The sequence below is a fragment of the Clupea harengus genome, chromosome 25, assembly GCF_900700415.2.
Source record: "Clupea harengus chromosome 25, Ch_v2.0.2, whole genome shotgun sequence".
In the NCBI taxonomy this organism is placed as follows: Eukaryota; Metazoa; Chordata; class Actinopteri; order Clupeiformes; family Clupeidae; genus Clupea; species Clupea harengus.
Genome location: NC_045176.1, coordinates 4,365,380 through 4,379,522, shown reverse-complemented (window position 1 = coordinate 4,379,522; position 14,143 = coordinate 4,365,380). Strand labels below are relative to the sequence as shown.

The following is a 14,143-nucleotide window of genomic DNA, read 5'->3' as shown; positions in this document are numbered from 1 at the left end:
GGGTGAGAAGCCATTGGGAACCCTGTTTTACGCAGAAAATCCTCTTTCACATTCCACAGTTGCTGGGCACTGTATGGACATGTAATACATTTCGGACATAGAGGGATAATATCCTCTAACAACGCCAATGCAGCCATATCTCCTACTGAAAACTGTCACTATCAGGCTTTTTATAGGCTATAAATTGAGCGAAATGTTTTACACGTGTGGAATTAAAATGAATACGTATTAGACGTGAATTTCATTCATGTATGAATTATTCAAATTGTTTAATTGGTTTTATTGAGCGAAACATTCATTTGGCCTTTTACCATTAGCCCTAATGGTGACGGTGGTGGTCAGTGTGACGATGATGATGTTGAAACTGCGTGTCGGCGCTCGGAGAGTTCCGAATTCCTGCAGTACTCCAGTATCGCCACAAGGAAATGTACCTACACGAACTAGAACCAGACGTAGAGATACGTCCTTTTCTACGTCTAAGACGGTTTTTATAAATCTGTACTTAGACGTGGATTTGATCGCACGAACACTCTAAGATCAAATCTGTGCGTACGTACGTTTTATAAATGAGGCCCAAGGGGTTTTAAAGAGTCAGTGGGAAGCAGGACTGACGAGGGGAAGTGTCCCAGTAACACTGTGTGCAAGCCGGTGGTTTATCTGTTCAGTTATTTTTGACTACCTCAGTTTGTAAGATGAAGAGTTAATAAAGGACCTGCCTTGATGAAAACACCCTTGTTGTGTCTCTAGGAATGTTGGGCGTTCACAGTACATACAACAAAACATTCTCAAAGCATTTTCTTTTTCACTCATAGAAGGTTGATAAGTTCACACCAGCTCTGAATCTTTAGCTGCTGTGCCACTTCTGGGGTGAAGGACTCCTAACGTCCTGTATAAGTCCTTCAGTCAGAAGCATGAAGCCTATATCACTATCAGACAAATATTTATTTGTTTGCATAAAAGTAGTTGGCTCAACCCCATAACAACAGTATTAGTTGTACATGCTGTCCCAATCTCATTATTTTATTCACCCTAATAATCTCTGAAGTGCATGTAACATCGACTCTAATAAGTGGGATGCTTGCATGGTGACTCACCTAGAACACTGAGCCTGTATTCAGAAACAGCCTTCATCCCATCACCATTTATCTCTCCTTTGTAGAGTCCGCTGTCATTCTTCTGTGGGTTTGTCAGCTCCAGAGAGAAGGTGGTGCGATGGAACTCTACTCTGCCCTTATAACAGTCTGTAATTCTTACCTGGCGGCGTTTATTATGATGTGGATAATATCTAACAACATCACAGGATTGATTAAAAACCCAGCTTGCATCATCTGTATCCATGTTGTTATGCCTCTGCATGATCAGGGTGACAGAGTTTCCCTCTAGAGCAAACACAGACTCTGGGGCACTGGCCACTGTGGAGACAGAATGGTAACAGTGTGCTTTAAGTGTCTCATTGTGAGAGAGGGCACATTTTAATGAGGACTGTACATTATATAATCATATACCGTAAATCCTCAAATTGTGGCCGGGGCTTTTATTTACTTAGGCTGCACAGCGCACCGGCCTGTATTTGGGGCAGGCTTGTATTAGGGGCAGGCCTTTATTTCTTACTTATTTTACGGCTCTTCAGAATGTTCCAAAAAGTTCTGTTGATTTGAATGGGGCACCCCATTGATATTCACCACTGCGAAAAGTTAATGACCGCTGTCATTGGCAACGGGTTTTGTGCTTTCATATCATTCCGCAAGAAGTCCGGTCATTTAACGTAGCGGAAAGTCATTGTAAGTTGAAGTCAGCAAGTAATGGGTTGCTACGCAACACCTGGAACGTTAAAGTTCTATTAGCCTGAGGAACCTTTTTTTCTTAGCGGAAATCAGGAAACGGCAACAAAATCATTAAAAAGAGGTATTTTGGAGGAATGTCTTCTATCGTTTAGGTAAGTAACTGTATAATAACAAATTCGCCTTGTAGGCTGAAACATTTCTTTTTTTATTGCAAACAGCCATGAAATTAGCCAACAACATTAAACATGAGGAGAACATGTATTTATGAAATGCATTCAATTAAATTGTGATGTCTGCTTTGTGCTGATGGACTGATGCTGGTAGGCTACCGGTACCTTTTTTTTTTATCCCCGGCTTGTATTCGGGGCCCGGCCTTTATTTGTCCGTATCGACCACGCCCCCGGCTACTATCTGAAGCCCGGCCTCTAATTGAATCCCGGTCTTTATTTGAGGATTTACGGTATATGTAGGGCTGAACGATTTGGGAAAATAATCTAATTGCGATTTTTTACCAAAATATTGCGATTGTGATTTAATATGCGATTTTTTTTTATCCTCTTTTTTTCCCAACAAAACCTAATGAATGATTTAAATATGACCAACACAATATTAGATACATTTAGTGTAAAATATTCTTTCCCACATTTTACATTTTTATTTAACTGCTCATTACAGAAACAAGAACAACAAATCGGTGGCTTTGCCACTGTGCATTTAAGTAATTTAAAAAAGTCATTTTAAGTATAAACACTAGGCATGCACTTTTTAAACACTGTGTGCAAAATGTACCATCTTAAAAAAAAAAAAAAATGATTTTTTTTTTTTTTCAGACCACGTTTTTTAATCGCGAACGTTGCGGTTAGAAAATCGCGTTCTATCATATCACGATTAAATCGCAAATGCAATTAATCGTTCAGCCCTAGGTATATGTTTAACTATTTACTTTTCATTTTGACCCACTGTGTCAGATCACTTTGAGTACACTGCTGATTTTGAAAAAGTGTCCAGACACTGATGTTGCAGTAGATACGTACCTGTGTGAAGGATGGCAGCAAGGAGAGACAAAGTCCATTTTGGATCCATTTCTGTACCTTCAACAAGCCTCTTTCTCCCTGTCAAGACAAAGACAAACTGATGAAGCTAGTGACAACAAGTTGATCGTCTGAAAAATCTGGGCTATGTTGTTACTCAAACGTTTCGATATACCACACATAGGGCTGGGTGATATATGGAATTCATTTTCAATATTTTTGTTTTTGATCGATGTGAAAAATGCCTAAAATCACAAAAGCGAGATAAGTGCTTAATTTGCTGTTACACAAATGCCAGCACATCTCTGGAGTTACCATAGAGTTACGGCAGTACTAGCACGTCTCTGGAGTTACCATAGAGTTACGACAGCACCAGCGCGTCTCTGGAGTTAACATAGAGTTATGACTGTAACAATATCAGTAGACTATGTTTCTTCCTGTTATGTCAGTCACTAAACAATTCTATTGGTCTGTCGTTGACTGGGTCCTTTATTAGACATGTTGGAGTGGTCGCCGTGGTGGTGCAGTCAGTGTCACCGTTTTACAAATGGCCGACCCTGGATTCGAGTCCTGATCACCTTGTCTCCAAGTCGCTCTGGATAAAAGTGTCTGCTAAATACTAGTGGCAAATAATGTATTAACATAAGTAACAAAGGTTACAAACACGCATACTTGATAATCTACGTCGATTGCTGTAAAACTGTACCGACTTTGACTGTACTTCTGTCATCATGTTGCACTCCCGTCATTTGACTCTTTTGTTTTGCATGTGTCTGTTGACTATGTTGTTTCAAATCAATTCTATGAATATTATGGAACTGAGCTATGTCTGATTAATCTGGAAGGTTGAGAAATCTATAATACATTTTGGTGGTCCTCATTACCATAGAATTAACATTTTGTTGCCCATGTAAAGATTCAGCAATACTGTCAGGACCCAGGCATGGACTCAGGCGCAGCTCAAGACAAGTCTTTCAAAGACAGTAATTCAATGGGAAACAGTCCAGGACAACGGGCAAAAATAAAAATCCAAACCCACAGGCAGAGTTTGTAACCAGGAAAGCAGTCAGAAACAGGCAGACAATCCAAAATCCGTAAGCCTAAACAAAAACATCTGACAGCACAGGCCATGTTTGGCTCCCTCAAGGTTCCCCCTTGACCCATCCTCCACCATACACAAGTCCGTTTGAGTCCAATTCCATTGCCACTACGCAGTGAGGATTAAACAGATAGAAATCAAAACCAATTAAAAAACAGTAAAAAAAAACTCAGTGTTTCACAAAGGTCTGGTTAGTACTGTTAGATTTGGGCATTTTTCATATACTTTCAACTCATATGAGTTCCTCCCCCACAAGAATGTGTCACATTCTCGCTACCTTCATTAACACACAAATGGTCAGAAAGACCCTTCCTGTCTGCTGACATTCACACCTTTTCATATATAGGTAGCCCAGCATGCACACAACCAGACCACAGACACACCCATTATGCTAAGTTGTGTATTCTATTGACTATAACTGAAATGTAATTTGTATACTGAGTGTGTGGTGTTGAAGAAAGGATGCCGTAGAGACACCAACCGCTACGACCGGTGAGAGAACGGAGCAAGGAGAATTGAGGAGACATCGCGGCCTGTGGAGAAAAGGCCAACCAGAAGACAAACTACACTATGGACCATACCTCCTAATATCTCCTTCTCTCTCTCCATCGTAGCGTGTTGTGTGTGCTCGAGGTCTGGTATATAGAATAAACCGACATCACTACAGGGCTCTACAGTGCGAGTATTTCACTCGCATTTGCGCCTAAAAATAGGTATGTGCGAACTTGAAAAATAATTTACGAGCACAGTGCGCGAGTGACGGGCTGTTGTCAATACACCGAACAACTGCGCAAAGTAGTGAAGCATACCATATATTTCATATGGAAACAAGTGACAGGGTCGCGACTGCAGGATGTGAACATAGCAAGATGACGTGCTTAACTTCATGCAAATGAGAGCGACGATTCCCAACCAATAGTCCAGAGCCATATAAATAGAGAGTTACGACGATCTCGCCGACATGTGATCACTTGGTATAGGTGAGTAGCTCGCAAAAAACCCACTGCTGGCAACCTGTTTGAATGGTTTTCGACGGGACAGACAGCAGCACCACCTCGATTTACTGACATTTTCAGTATATTAACACATAATATCAATTGGTTACTGGTGTGTTGTATCCTGTTTATGTCTGACACTTTATTAACATTTATGTATTACATTAACTTATAACACTAGGCAGCAATATTGTGAAGCAGAGCTAGAAATGGCTTTGCTAGCTCCCATACTGTAGCTCACACCAGCAACTGCTCAATTTAAGACAAGAAAGGAGTTTGGTAACTTAGCTAGTAATTGTCAATGATAACTAGTTATTAGAATATGTTAGCCAACGTTAAGTTAACTTCATAAGGGCAGTCGAGTGTATAGGTTGTCAGCTTGGATAGCTAGTAGTAATTTTCGATTTAAGCCTCCCGTTAGCCTTGGCAAACTTTTAGCTAGCTAACTTTAGCTAACTATGAGGTAGCATATCCTAGCTAAGTTATACTAGCTATCAATAGCTAGCTAGTAAACTCATTGCAGAATGGACTATAGGACAGGCCACGCATGACATTAATGAAGAAAAAATAAATGAATATGTGATTGGTTTAAATATCCTTGTCTATTTGGGCAATTGTTATTATCATTGGCACCACTTTCAACTGTCAAAACTATCCGCCTAGCTAAATTGGTTGGTTATCAGATTGCACAGCAATTCATATGGAGGATATGTGGTTGATTTAACTCTAAGGCCAGGTAGGCATAGTAGTTGTAATGTGCTATCACATCATTTGAAAATCTAGACTTGATATTCTCTTATATTTGAATGATAATTCTGTTAATTAAGTATTGCCTTAAAATGATGATTTACATTTAATTCATTGGAATTCAGCTGTAGGCATATACTAAGAGATCTGTATCTTAGAGACTAATTGCATCCACAATTTAAGTACTGCCAGCTTGACTATTATGCAGTTGTAGACACAACACAGGGGGTCCCTGGACCTGAGAAGGGAAGGAAAGGAGTTTAATGTGGCTATAAGATGGACTTTTAAATGCGACTAGAACTAGACTGAAACTAAGAAGGATAAAAATGACTAAATGTGACTAAAACTATTATGCATTTTTGTCTTAAGACTAAATCTAAAATAGCTGCCAAAATTAACACTGAGATAGGGGACCCCTTAATCTGCAATTCATTGTTGCTAGCTCTAATCAGATGTACTAACTAGGCTAATAAGAGAAGACTAACTTTGTATGCTAACGAACACCAATAACTAGAACTAATTTGACAGACTATAAACCAACAGACTTCTGGTTATGATACACGTGCTCTCTAGCTAGCTACAGTGAAAGTGTTGCTTACGTTACAGTCCAGACCTACAGTCTAACTCAAACTGCATTTAGAATCTAACAAGCTATGTCTTACAATAAACTTTAAGTAAAGCTGGCTATATAAAATACTACTAATAACAATTGATAAGAGGTCCACTAAAGTGTTGAAATATGAACAAATGCAGTAATTTGATCAATTCACCAGCTAACTTGCTTCGGAAACACTAAACATGAATGGGGTTGAACGTTGGAAAATACAATGTTTGGAACTATAGGTCACAAATTACATGCTTTACTTCTGCATAAAAAAACCCCGCTGTGCTCCTAAATTTCTTTGTGTGCTCCTACATTTTTTCATTTAGGAGCACATGTACTCCTTGGGGAAAACCTTAGCGTAGAGCCCTGCACTATCAGACGGCATTTCATCGAGTTCTTTGCTAGAATCACGCAACCGCAACTAACGTCAGAGCTGACATAGAGGTCTGTTATATAGTATAGCAGTGGTGTTTTCACGGGAAATCTGTTTAGCTTTCCACCCATACCAACGATATTCTTCAGTTGGTGTTGATCCACCCAGTTTCACAAAAAATACAAGAATTAACGACCAGGAGAGACGCGCATCTGAAGCCTGCTGCCTCAATCCAAACGGTGAGTGAATATCTTGTATTTAACGCTGAAAAAAAGAACAGAAATTATCGTTAAAGTTTAGTCTGAGTTAGGTTGCAAGGACTCCTAAGTTTCCGTACCTGCAGTGATTTGAGGGAGAATTCGCTGTATGTTTTATGTACACTTGCATTCATGTAATGAATAACAGGCCCAGTAGAGATGTGTACGTTTGAGAGGAAATCCACAGTTGTGTGTTGGTGCCGTTCCTATTCTAGGTCATCCTAGTCTAGATTTATTTGGAAATAGCTACTATTTTAACCGTAGGGGTAATTGTGGCCGCTTCACAAAGCGTGGTATTTTCAATTAGCTGGCTGAAAAAGCAGAATTGGAAATGCAATAAGCAAGCTACCATACTGGTTTAGGTATTCTTATGACCGCTCCACAGAAGCGTGGCATTTTCAATTGGCTGGTTGAAAAGCAGAAATTGATTATGAAATAATAAGTTGCCGTACGTAGGCTGTTTGTTTTGGTGCTTGAAGGCTTGGTAGTAATTTAGCTGATGCTTGGTTGTCCTGTGAAATCGAATCGCATGATTTTAAATAGCCGATGAGCTAATTTTGCGTTGATGTGGGCATCTTGTTTAGCTTAGAGATTATTGATCAAAAACCAGACGTTTTAATTTAAGATTTAAAACTGATATCGCAAGCGACCGTTCGTTGGCACAGTGAAGCTCATCGGGAGTATTCGACCTCGAGATAACGTAGTAGGCGAGGCCTAAGTGGGAGGTCGTGTACATACGATTTAAGTTTTAACTTTGTGGAAGATAATGTATGTTTTGTAACATTATAAGTTATACGTTTATTTTTGTCTATCTGTAAACAATTAAAGATGTTCAGGAGAAGTTTGAGCCAGACCAAAAACATCCCTACTATTGAGATGGGTGATTTGGCAGTGCGTGAGTTTGACGAGAATACCATGATTAAGACAATCAGAGGTTTTTTGAATAGTCATCTCAAGTTGAATGAGACCGAGAGGAAAATTGAGCTGCAGTCCAACATTCCGCCCGACAATGACTTTTGGCCACTTGATGACATCAGGCGCAGTTTTGAAAAGCTTTTGCACGAAAAAGATAAAATCAAACTTTCTCTTGTTACCTTAGATCAGATAATGCGCCGTCAGAGGGCACAAGAAAAAATGGAATCAGACAGAATTCTGAAGATTGAGAGAGATAAGGTATCGTCACTTGAAGGTGAATTGGTTAAAGTAAGACATGAAAAGACTGAGCTAGAATGGCGCCTGAATGTTGAGAACAGCACAGTTCGAGCAATTGCAGATGATGTGAAAACATTAAAAGCAGGACAGGCCAAGAACGAGGCAGAAATAGCAAGCCTGAAAGAACCCAGGGAGGGGGAGAGACGAGAGGCTTTTCAAACAATGCCGATGCTAATTGCTAATTGTGGGTCAAAGAACATGAATGTAGACTCAGGTGTTAATGATGGCCTGGTCAGATTGAGAGCTTTGACATCTAGGTATACTGGTAGAAATGTAGTGCATTCTTATAAATCTGCAAAGCCGCAAGATATTGACCAGTGGTCAAAGGACCTGCAGCATCCGCGTAAAGCAGGGATGAATATCTGGTCTAAAAATTACTCGTTTGCGAAAGATTTATCAGTTGCAACCATATGATGGCGTTTCACTGTTGTGCACTGTGCTAAACAACACAGAGGCTGACAAGGTGAAACGGGATGTTGATATTGGGTTAGGAGAGGATCAACAGAACCTAGATCATGGCTGGAAGGCAGTCCGTGAGTGGATTCAGGAGGCTACCAATGCAAGTACAGATTGGGGAAAAATATCTGGTTGTAGACAGAAGGCCTAATGAAGCGGTGGATGAATTTGCCCAAAGATTTGCTGAAGCGTTCTTAAGACATTCAGGCATGAGCGGGATGACAGAGGAGAATGTTATGACCAATAACAACGGTGCCTTGAAGGCAAATTTCTTGCATAATACTGTCCTGAGCTCAGAAGTATTGTTAAGTTGACTACACCCGGTTGGGAAGACACAACGTTCACCTTTGAGATGCTAATTAATGTAGCAAGGAGGATAGAACGCAATACAGAACAAAGGGTCAGAAATGTCAGCACACATGGCCTACACACAGATCCAGAGTTCATGCTTAGAAATGTGAAAGTGGGAAATCAAGGTGATCCTAGAAGCATCAGAACTAGGAAAATAGAGACATCTAGGAATGCATGTCATAAATGTGGAAAACAAGGACACTGGGCTGACAAATGTCGTCTCCTTGGTAAGAGGAAGCACAACCCTCACTCCAGATATGACAATGAAAGTATGTTCTGTAGGTTTATTAAATTAAACGATTATCAGAGACAGGCCCTTATGTCTGCGGTTCCGGGAAACTGAATCTGCCCTCCTTTCATTCTCTTACGGCAGCTGAGAGTCAGCACCTTGACAAAGGTGATATGTGTGTAACCATTGAGAAAGATGGTCTACGTTCGGTGCCAGATGGAAAATCCCCAGTTGAGAGTGGGCTGTGCCATGTTGAGTGGGCAGTGCCAGGTTACTGTGATGGGATGATAGAGAAGGCACAGGAAACTGTGGCGCCGTTGGGGTCAGAGGTCAAAACACACATAGAACCAGAGTCAGTGGAAGCTATAGGGCGATGCTTTAGCTGAGGAAAGTTGTAAAGAGAATTGTAGGTTTGGAGGGCCGAGAGCATGACCTCCTGGAGCATGAACATAAGGTGAATGCTAGACCAGTTGAGAAGTCAATACTGTACAGAAATGACAAGAGCCCGTGCAGATAGCCCCATTGGTGAGGAGAAATCCAGAGCCACGTGATGGGGAACATACTTTGTGTAAGTGTAAGAGACCACACACAGTATTGTCACTTGCTTCTGCTACAGTCATGGTACAGGGAGAACGGACGTCACCCACAGCACACAATGCATGGCCCCAGAACAACCATCTCTGGTGGAGCGCAAGAGGGAAGCAACTTGACTACGGCTGAAATCAAGTCATGCTCTTTTGTGTTAATCATATCATTACTTTTAGCAATGATATGATGATTGGATGGGAATTTAGATGATGGACTTGATTATAGACATGATTATGAGATATGGGTTGATGATATAGGCCAGAGCCCTAGTATTAAGGCAGTTTTAATGTTCAGTGTTATGTTTTTTTTTTCAAAATAGTTTGTTCTGGTCCTATGAGTGAAATGCCTCATTCTTGGAATATGTGATACTGCCGCAGTTTTCTCTGTTTGTTTTTCAGAACAACAGTCTAAGGAAGCAGCATGAGGGGAACTGGAACGCAGGAACCATTGACCCGCTGCATTGACCAAGCCATCACCGTTGTCCAGATTCACCTCACCCGTTGGACAGCAGTGACGACACAACATTCAAAGACTTGACCAACAGAAACTGATGAACCAGAAATGCATGGTCGCCATTCACAGCTCGCGGAAGGCGGGGGTCGCTGTGCAAAAAGGGCCGTGAAATAATTTTACCCAAGCAAATAATGGGATTTTCGATTTCACCTGTGAAGATAAAGGACATGGCATATTGGTTTCAAGAGACACCAGATCTTGAAGATTGATACACTATAGGAACATGTGTTCTGTTCTAAACCTTTTTACCACTACACTATGGGAACACATGGTGTTTGTTGAAATTTTGTAACAATGTTGGATTGTTTGATCACTATGTCTGATTATGTCCATTATGGTTTTGTTAGGTTTTATTGTGATCATGATGTATTTTGATTTATGATCAGATGGGGAGATTGTTAGATTTGGGCATTTTCATATACTTTCAACTCATATGAGTTCCTCCCCCACAAGAATGTGTCACATTCTCGCTACCTTCATTAACACACAAATGGTCAGAAAGACCCTTCCTGTCTGCTGACATTCACACCTTTTCATATATAGGTAGCCCAGCATGCACACAAACCAGACCACAGACACACCCATTATGCTAAGTTGTGTATTCTATTGACTATAACTGAAATGTAATTTGTATACTGAGTGTGTGGTGTTGAAGAAAGGATGCCGTAGAGACACCAACCGCTACGACCGGTGAGAGAACGGAGCAAGGAGAATTGAGGAGACATCGCGGCCTGTGGAGAAAAGGCCAACCAGAAGACAAACTACACTATGGACCATACCTCCTAATATCTCCTTCTCTCTCTCCATCGTAGCGTGTTGTGTGTGCTCGAGGTCTGGTATATAGAATAAACCGACATCACTATCAGACGGCATTTCATCGAGTTCTTTGCTAGAATCACGCAACCGCAACTAACGTCAGAGCTAACATAGAGGTCTGTTATATAGTATAGCAGTGGTGTTTTCACGGGAAATCTGTTTAGCTTTCCACCCATACCAACGATATTCTTCAGTACCAAGTATGAAAAGAACTGAGGCATCTTGTAGCATATGTAAAGATTTAGCCATACAGCCACAATCAATACTGAAACCATCTTCATTACGGTTCACAATGCAGATTGTATTATGTTACATCCTAATTAGGATAACTTTATGATATTTCATGTTTCATCCTCATTAGGCGAGCTTTATGATATTTTATTATGTTACATGTGATAGAGCTGTATTTATTATGGTCAGAAAGAGTGACCTACTGACATTTCTTGGTATTAAAATCATGAATCGTTCTCTGAACTCGAGATTTACTTCTTTGGCCATATCACCCAGCCCTAGTCACAAGCATGCTCTGTGAGAATGATGAGATGGCAGCTATATATAAACACAGATCAGAGTTTTAACATCTATGTTCTTATACCTGATTCATAATTGGGATATACTAAAGCCTATTTTTATTTCTGATGCAATCACATCTGCATTAAAGAAAGCATTTAGATCTATATCTAAGGATTTAAGGTGAGTTGTGACAGCTCCCTGTGCATAGCATATTATATTTTACAATATGCTACACAACTTCTTGTGTGAGACATTAATGAATGCAAATGATTCAGAATGTGGCAGCGCGTTTGGTCTTTGATCAACCAAAGAGGACACATGTAACTCCTCTGTTGGTCATCCTTCACTCTCTCCCTGTAGCAGAAATAATTAAATTGAAGTCCCTCACTCTTGCCTGTAGGACAGCCAATGCATCGGCACCATCTTATGTAAATGCCATAATTCAGCACTATTCACCCCCTCGACAGCTTCACTCCTCTGATCAACATCTGTTGTCTTTGCCCTCATCTGTTCCAGTGACAGCCTTGATACATTTCAAAATATGATTATTAGTATTATAAATTATGAGGACCTATGGAAATTGTTTTACAAAAAAGGCCCTGGTGCCAGTATACAAGGAAAACCATTACGTTAATGTAGGCTAATAACTAGTCGGGGGTCAGGTAGCTGATAATTGGGAATGTCCTGCCTCCAAGTGGAGAGCTTGGAGCTTTCAAAAACTCCCACTTTCCAACTCGTTGATCCACGTGTGATACACTTTATAGGCTACTATTGCGCTGTAAACGTGCACAATTTCTAAGGGTCTAACATTGCACCTGTTGTGATTTAACTTTCAAAGTTCAAACAGGATGGGCTCAAATGTGCAGTGCATGCATTATGTAGAAGCCCTGTTAGATAAGAACTTTTGCACACTGGATGCGTGACGTGAGCATTGTGGTACTGCTGTGTCTCGGTTGCGAGACAAGTGTATTCACACAACCTGCGTTTCGGCTGCCGCGCTGCTACTGCCAGCACTATCTCTCTGCATTGAGTTTGCCTTTGATAATGGCCATCTATACACAATCAGGTATCATCCATCGTTGATGAGTGGTCCGAACAGTTAGGACCATAAAGCTGACCAGTTGTGACGGCTAGCTCAAAGTTGACGAATCCCAATTCACTTTGTCATCCGTTGCCGAACTGAATTGTGCTTCCCTTGCGTTTATAAACCCTTGAATATAAAAAAGACTCAGTGAAATCGTTTAAGAAATGTAAACGCTATAATGCTTTTTATCCAGAAAAGCCACAGCTCCACCGTTTACTTTCGTTTGTTTACAGGTCAGTCTTCACCTCTCCAATATGGCGGCGACGTTGACGTATGATCCCAAGGTGTGTATGGGCGCCGAAACCAGAAATCACTCACGTGACTTATATTTCCCGCGTTCAAAGCGGGGGAGAGAGAGCACAATGGGGAACTAACTTATCGATATAATGTAAATATAGCCTACATTTGGTTTCTATATAGTACACATGTACTCTCCATTTTCCCCTTTAATAATATGCAATTGCTAAAATGGTTAAACATTAAGCCCACACATCTAAACTACTGTGATAAGTGTCAGTTTATGTTATGTTGTTGTTATGATGTCAATATGACTATTAAAACATATTTGTACGGTCTATTTTTTTACTGAGAACTGCTTGGAAAAAAGGATCCACAACTACATGACTGGCATCTGCAGCGTGGCTCAGTGAAAATCAATGAAAAAACAGGTAACGCAGCCGCACCGCATCCAGTGTGCAACTATGGGCAGTAAGGCCATGGGTCTTTTCAAGGACAAAGCCTCATTCTAATTCAAGAGCTTTAATAGAAAGAATTTAATAACCGACCAACTTACTCACCAAGTTCGTGCAGCTGGATTTGCCGCGCTTCTCCTCCTCGATCTAATAAGACGTTTGTCACATTCACGTGACTAGAACAGGGAAGCAGCCTAACCAATGACATTTACTTTCACTTTTAGGTGCTTATATGGGATGAATGGACTTGTGTGTTTCAGATCACCACAACCATTGACCAGGAGGAGAGGAGTGTCCACCTGCTCTGTCACGCATATCATGTCAACAGCAGTTTTTATTTTAACATGAGACCTGCTGAGACCTGAGTAGTTATTATTTCCTAATGTGGGCGTGTCAGTAGTGGGCTCCTCTTCAGTGTTCATCTATCAGGGACCCCAAACATGTTCCCCTTACTTGGAAAATCACTTCTTGCAAGCTTATCATCTTTCACTTTATGCCACCCATAAACCAGTCATCATCTTTTTTCTGAAGAAAATAGTGAAAATAAAGACAGAGCCTAAAAGCAATAAATGTAGGCCGAATTAAATACGTTCCAAACCACTTTTCCGGAGGGGGTTTTCCACATTTTTCCCTATTTTTTTTTTTTTACTAGGGGCACGGAATGATTGAAACCGACCCAGTACTGAGTTATAACCATGGATGTATTACCGCACTGGCCTACCGAACCCAGGGACAGGTGCAGTGGTGGTTCTACATGGAATTACGCCCCGGGCAAAACCCCCTCTGAGCACACTTAAGA

The 14,143-nt window shown here is 40.8% G+C and overlaps 1 protein-coding gene across 1 annotated transcript; it reads right to left on the bottom strand.

Moving 5' to 3' along the window:
• Positions 1-634: 634 nt before the first annotated feature.
• On the bottom strand, positions 635-13,480 carry LOC105893836 (SLAM family member 6-like). The gene is made up of 3 exons (XM_031562777.2): positions 13,450-13,480; positions 2,819-2,896; positions 635-1,412 (listed from the first exon to the last, which is right to left on the bottom strand). Exons 2-3 carry the CDS (start codon positions 2,865-2,867, stop codon positions 1,063-1,065), a joined length of 399 nt encoding a protein of 132 aa, XP_031418637.2. The 5' UTR covers positions 2,868-2,896; positions 13,450-13,480; the 3' UTR covers positions 635-1,062.
• Between the last annotated feature and the right edge of the window lie 663 nt (positions 13,481-14,143).

Excerpts from the sequence above, each read along its gene's own strand:
- LOC105893836 (XM_031562777.2), bottom strand. The coding sequence starts at position 2,867 with ATGGATCCAAAATGGACTTTGTCTCTCCTTGCTGCCATCCTTCACACA. Across the intron at positions 1,413-2,818 it reads TGCTGCCATCCTTCACACAG|TGGCCAGTGCCCCAGAGTCT; the intron begins GTACGTATCTAC and ends CTGTCTCCACAG.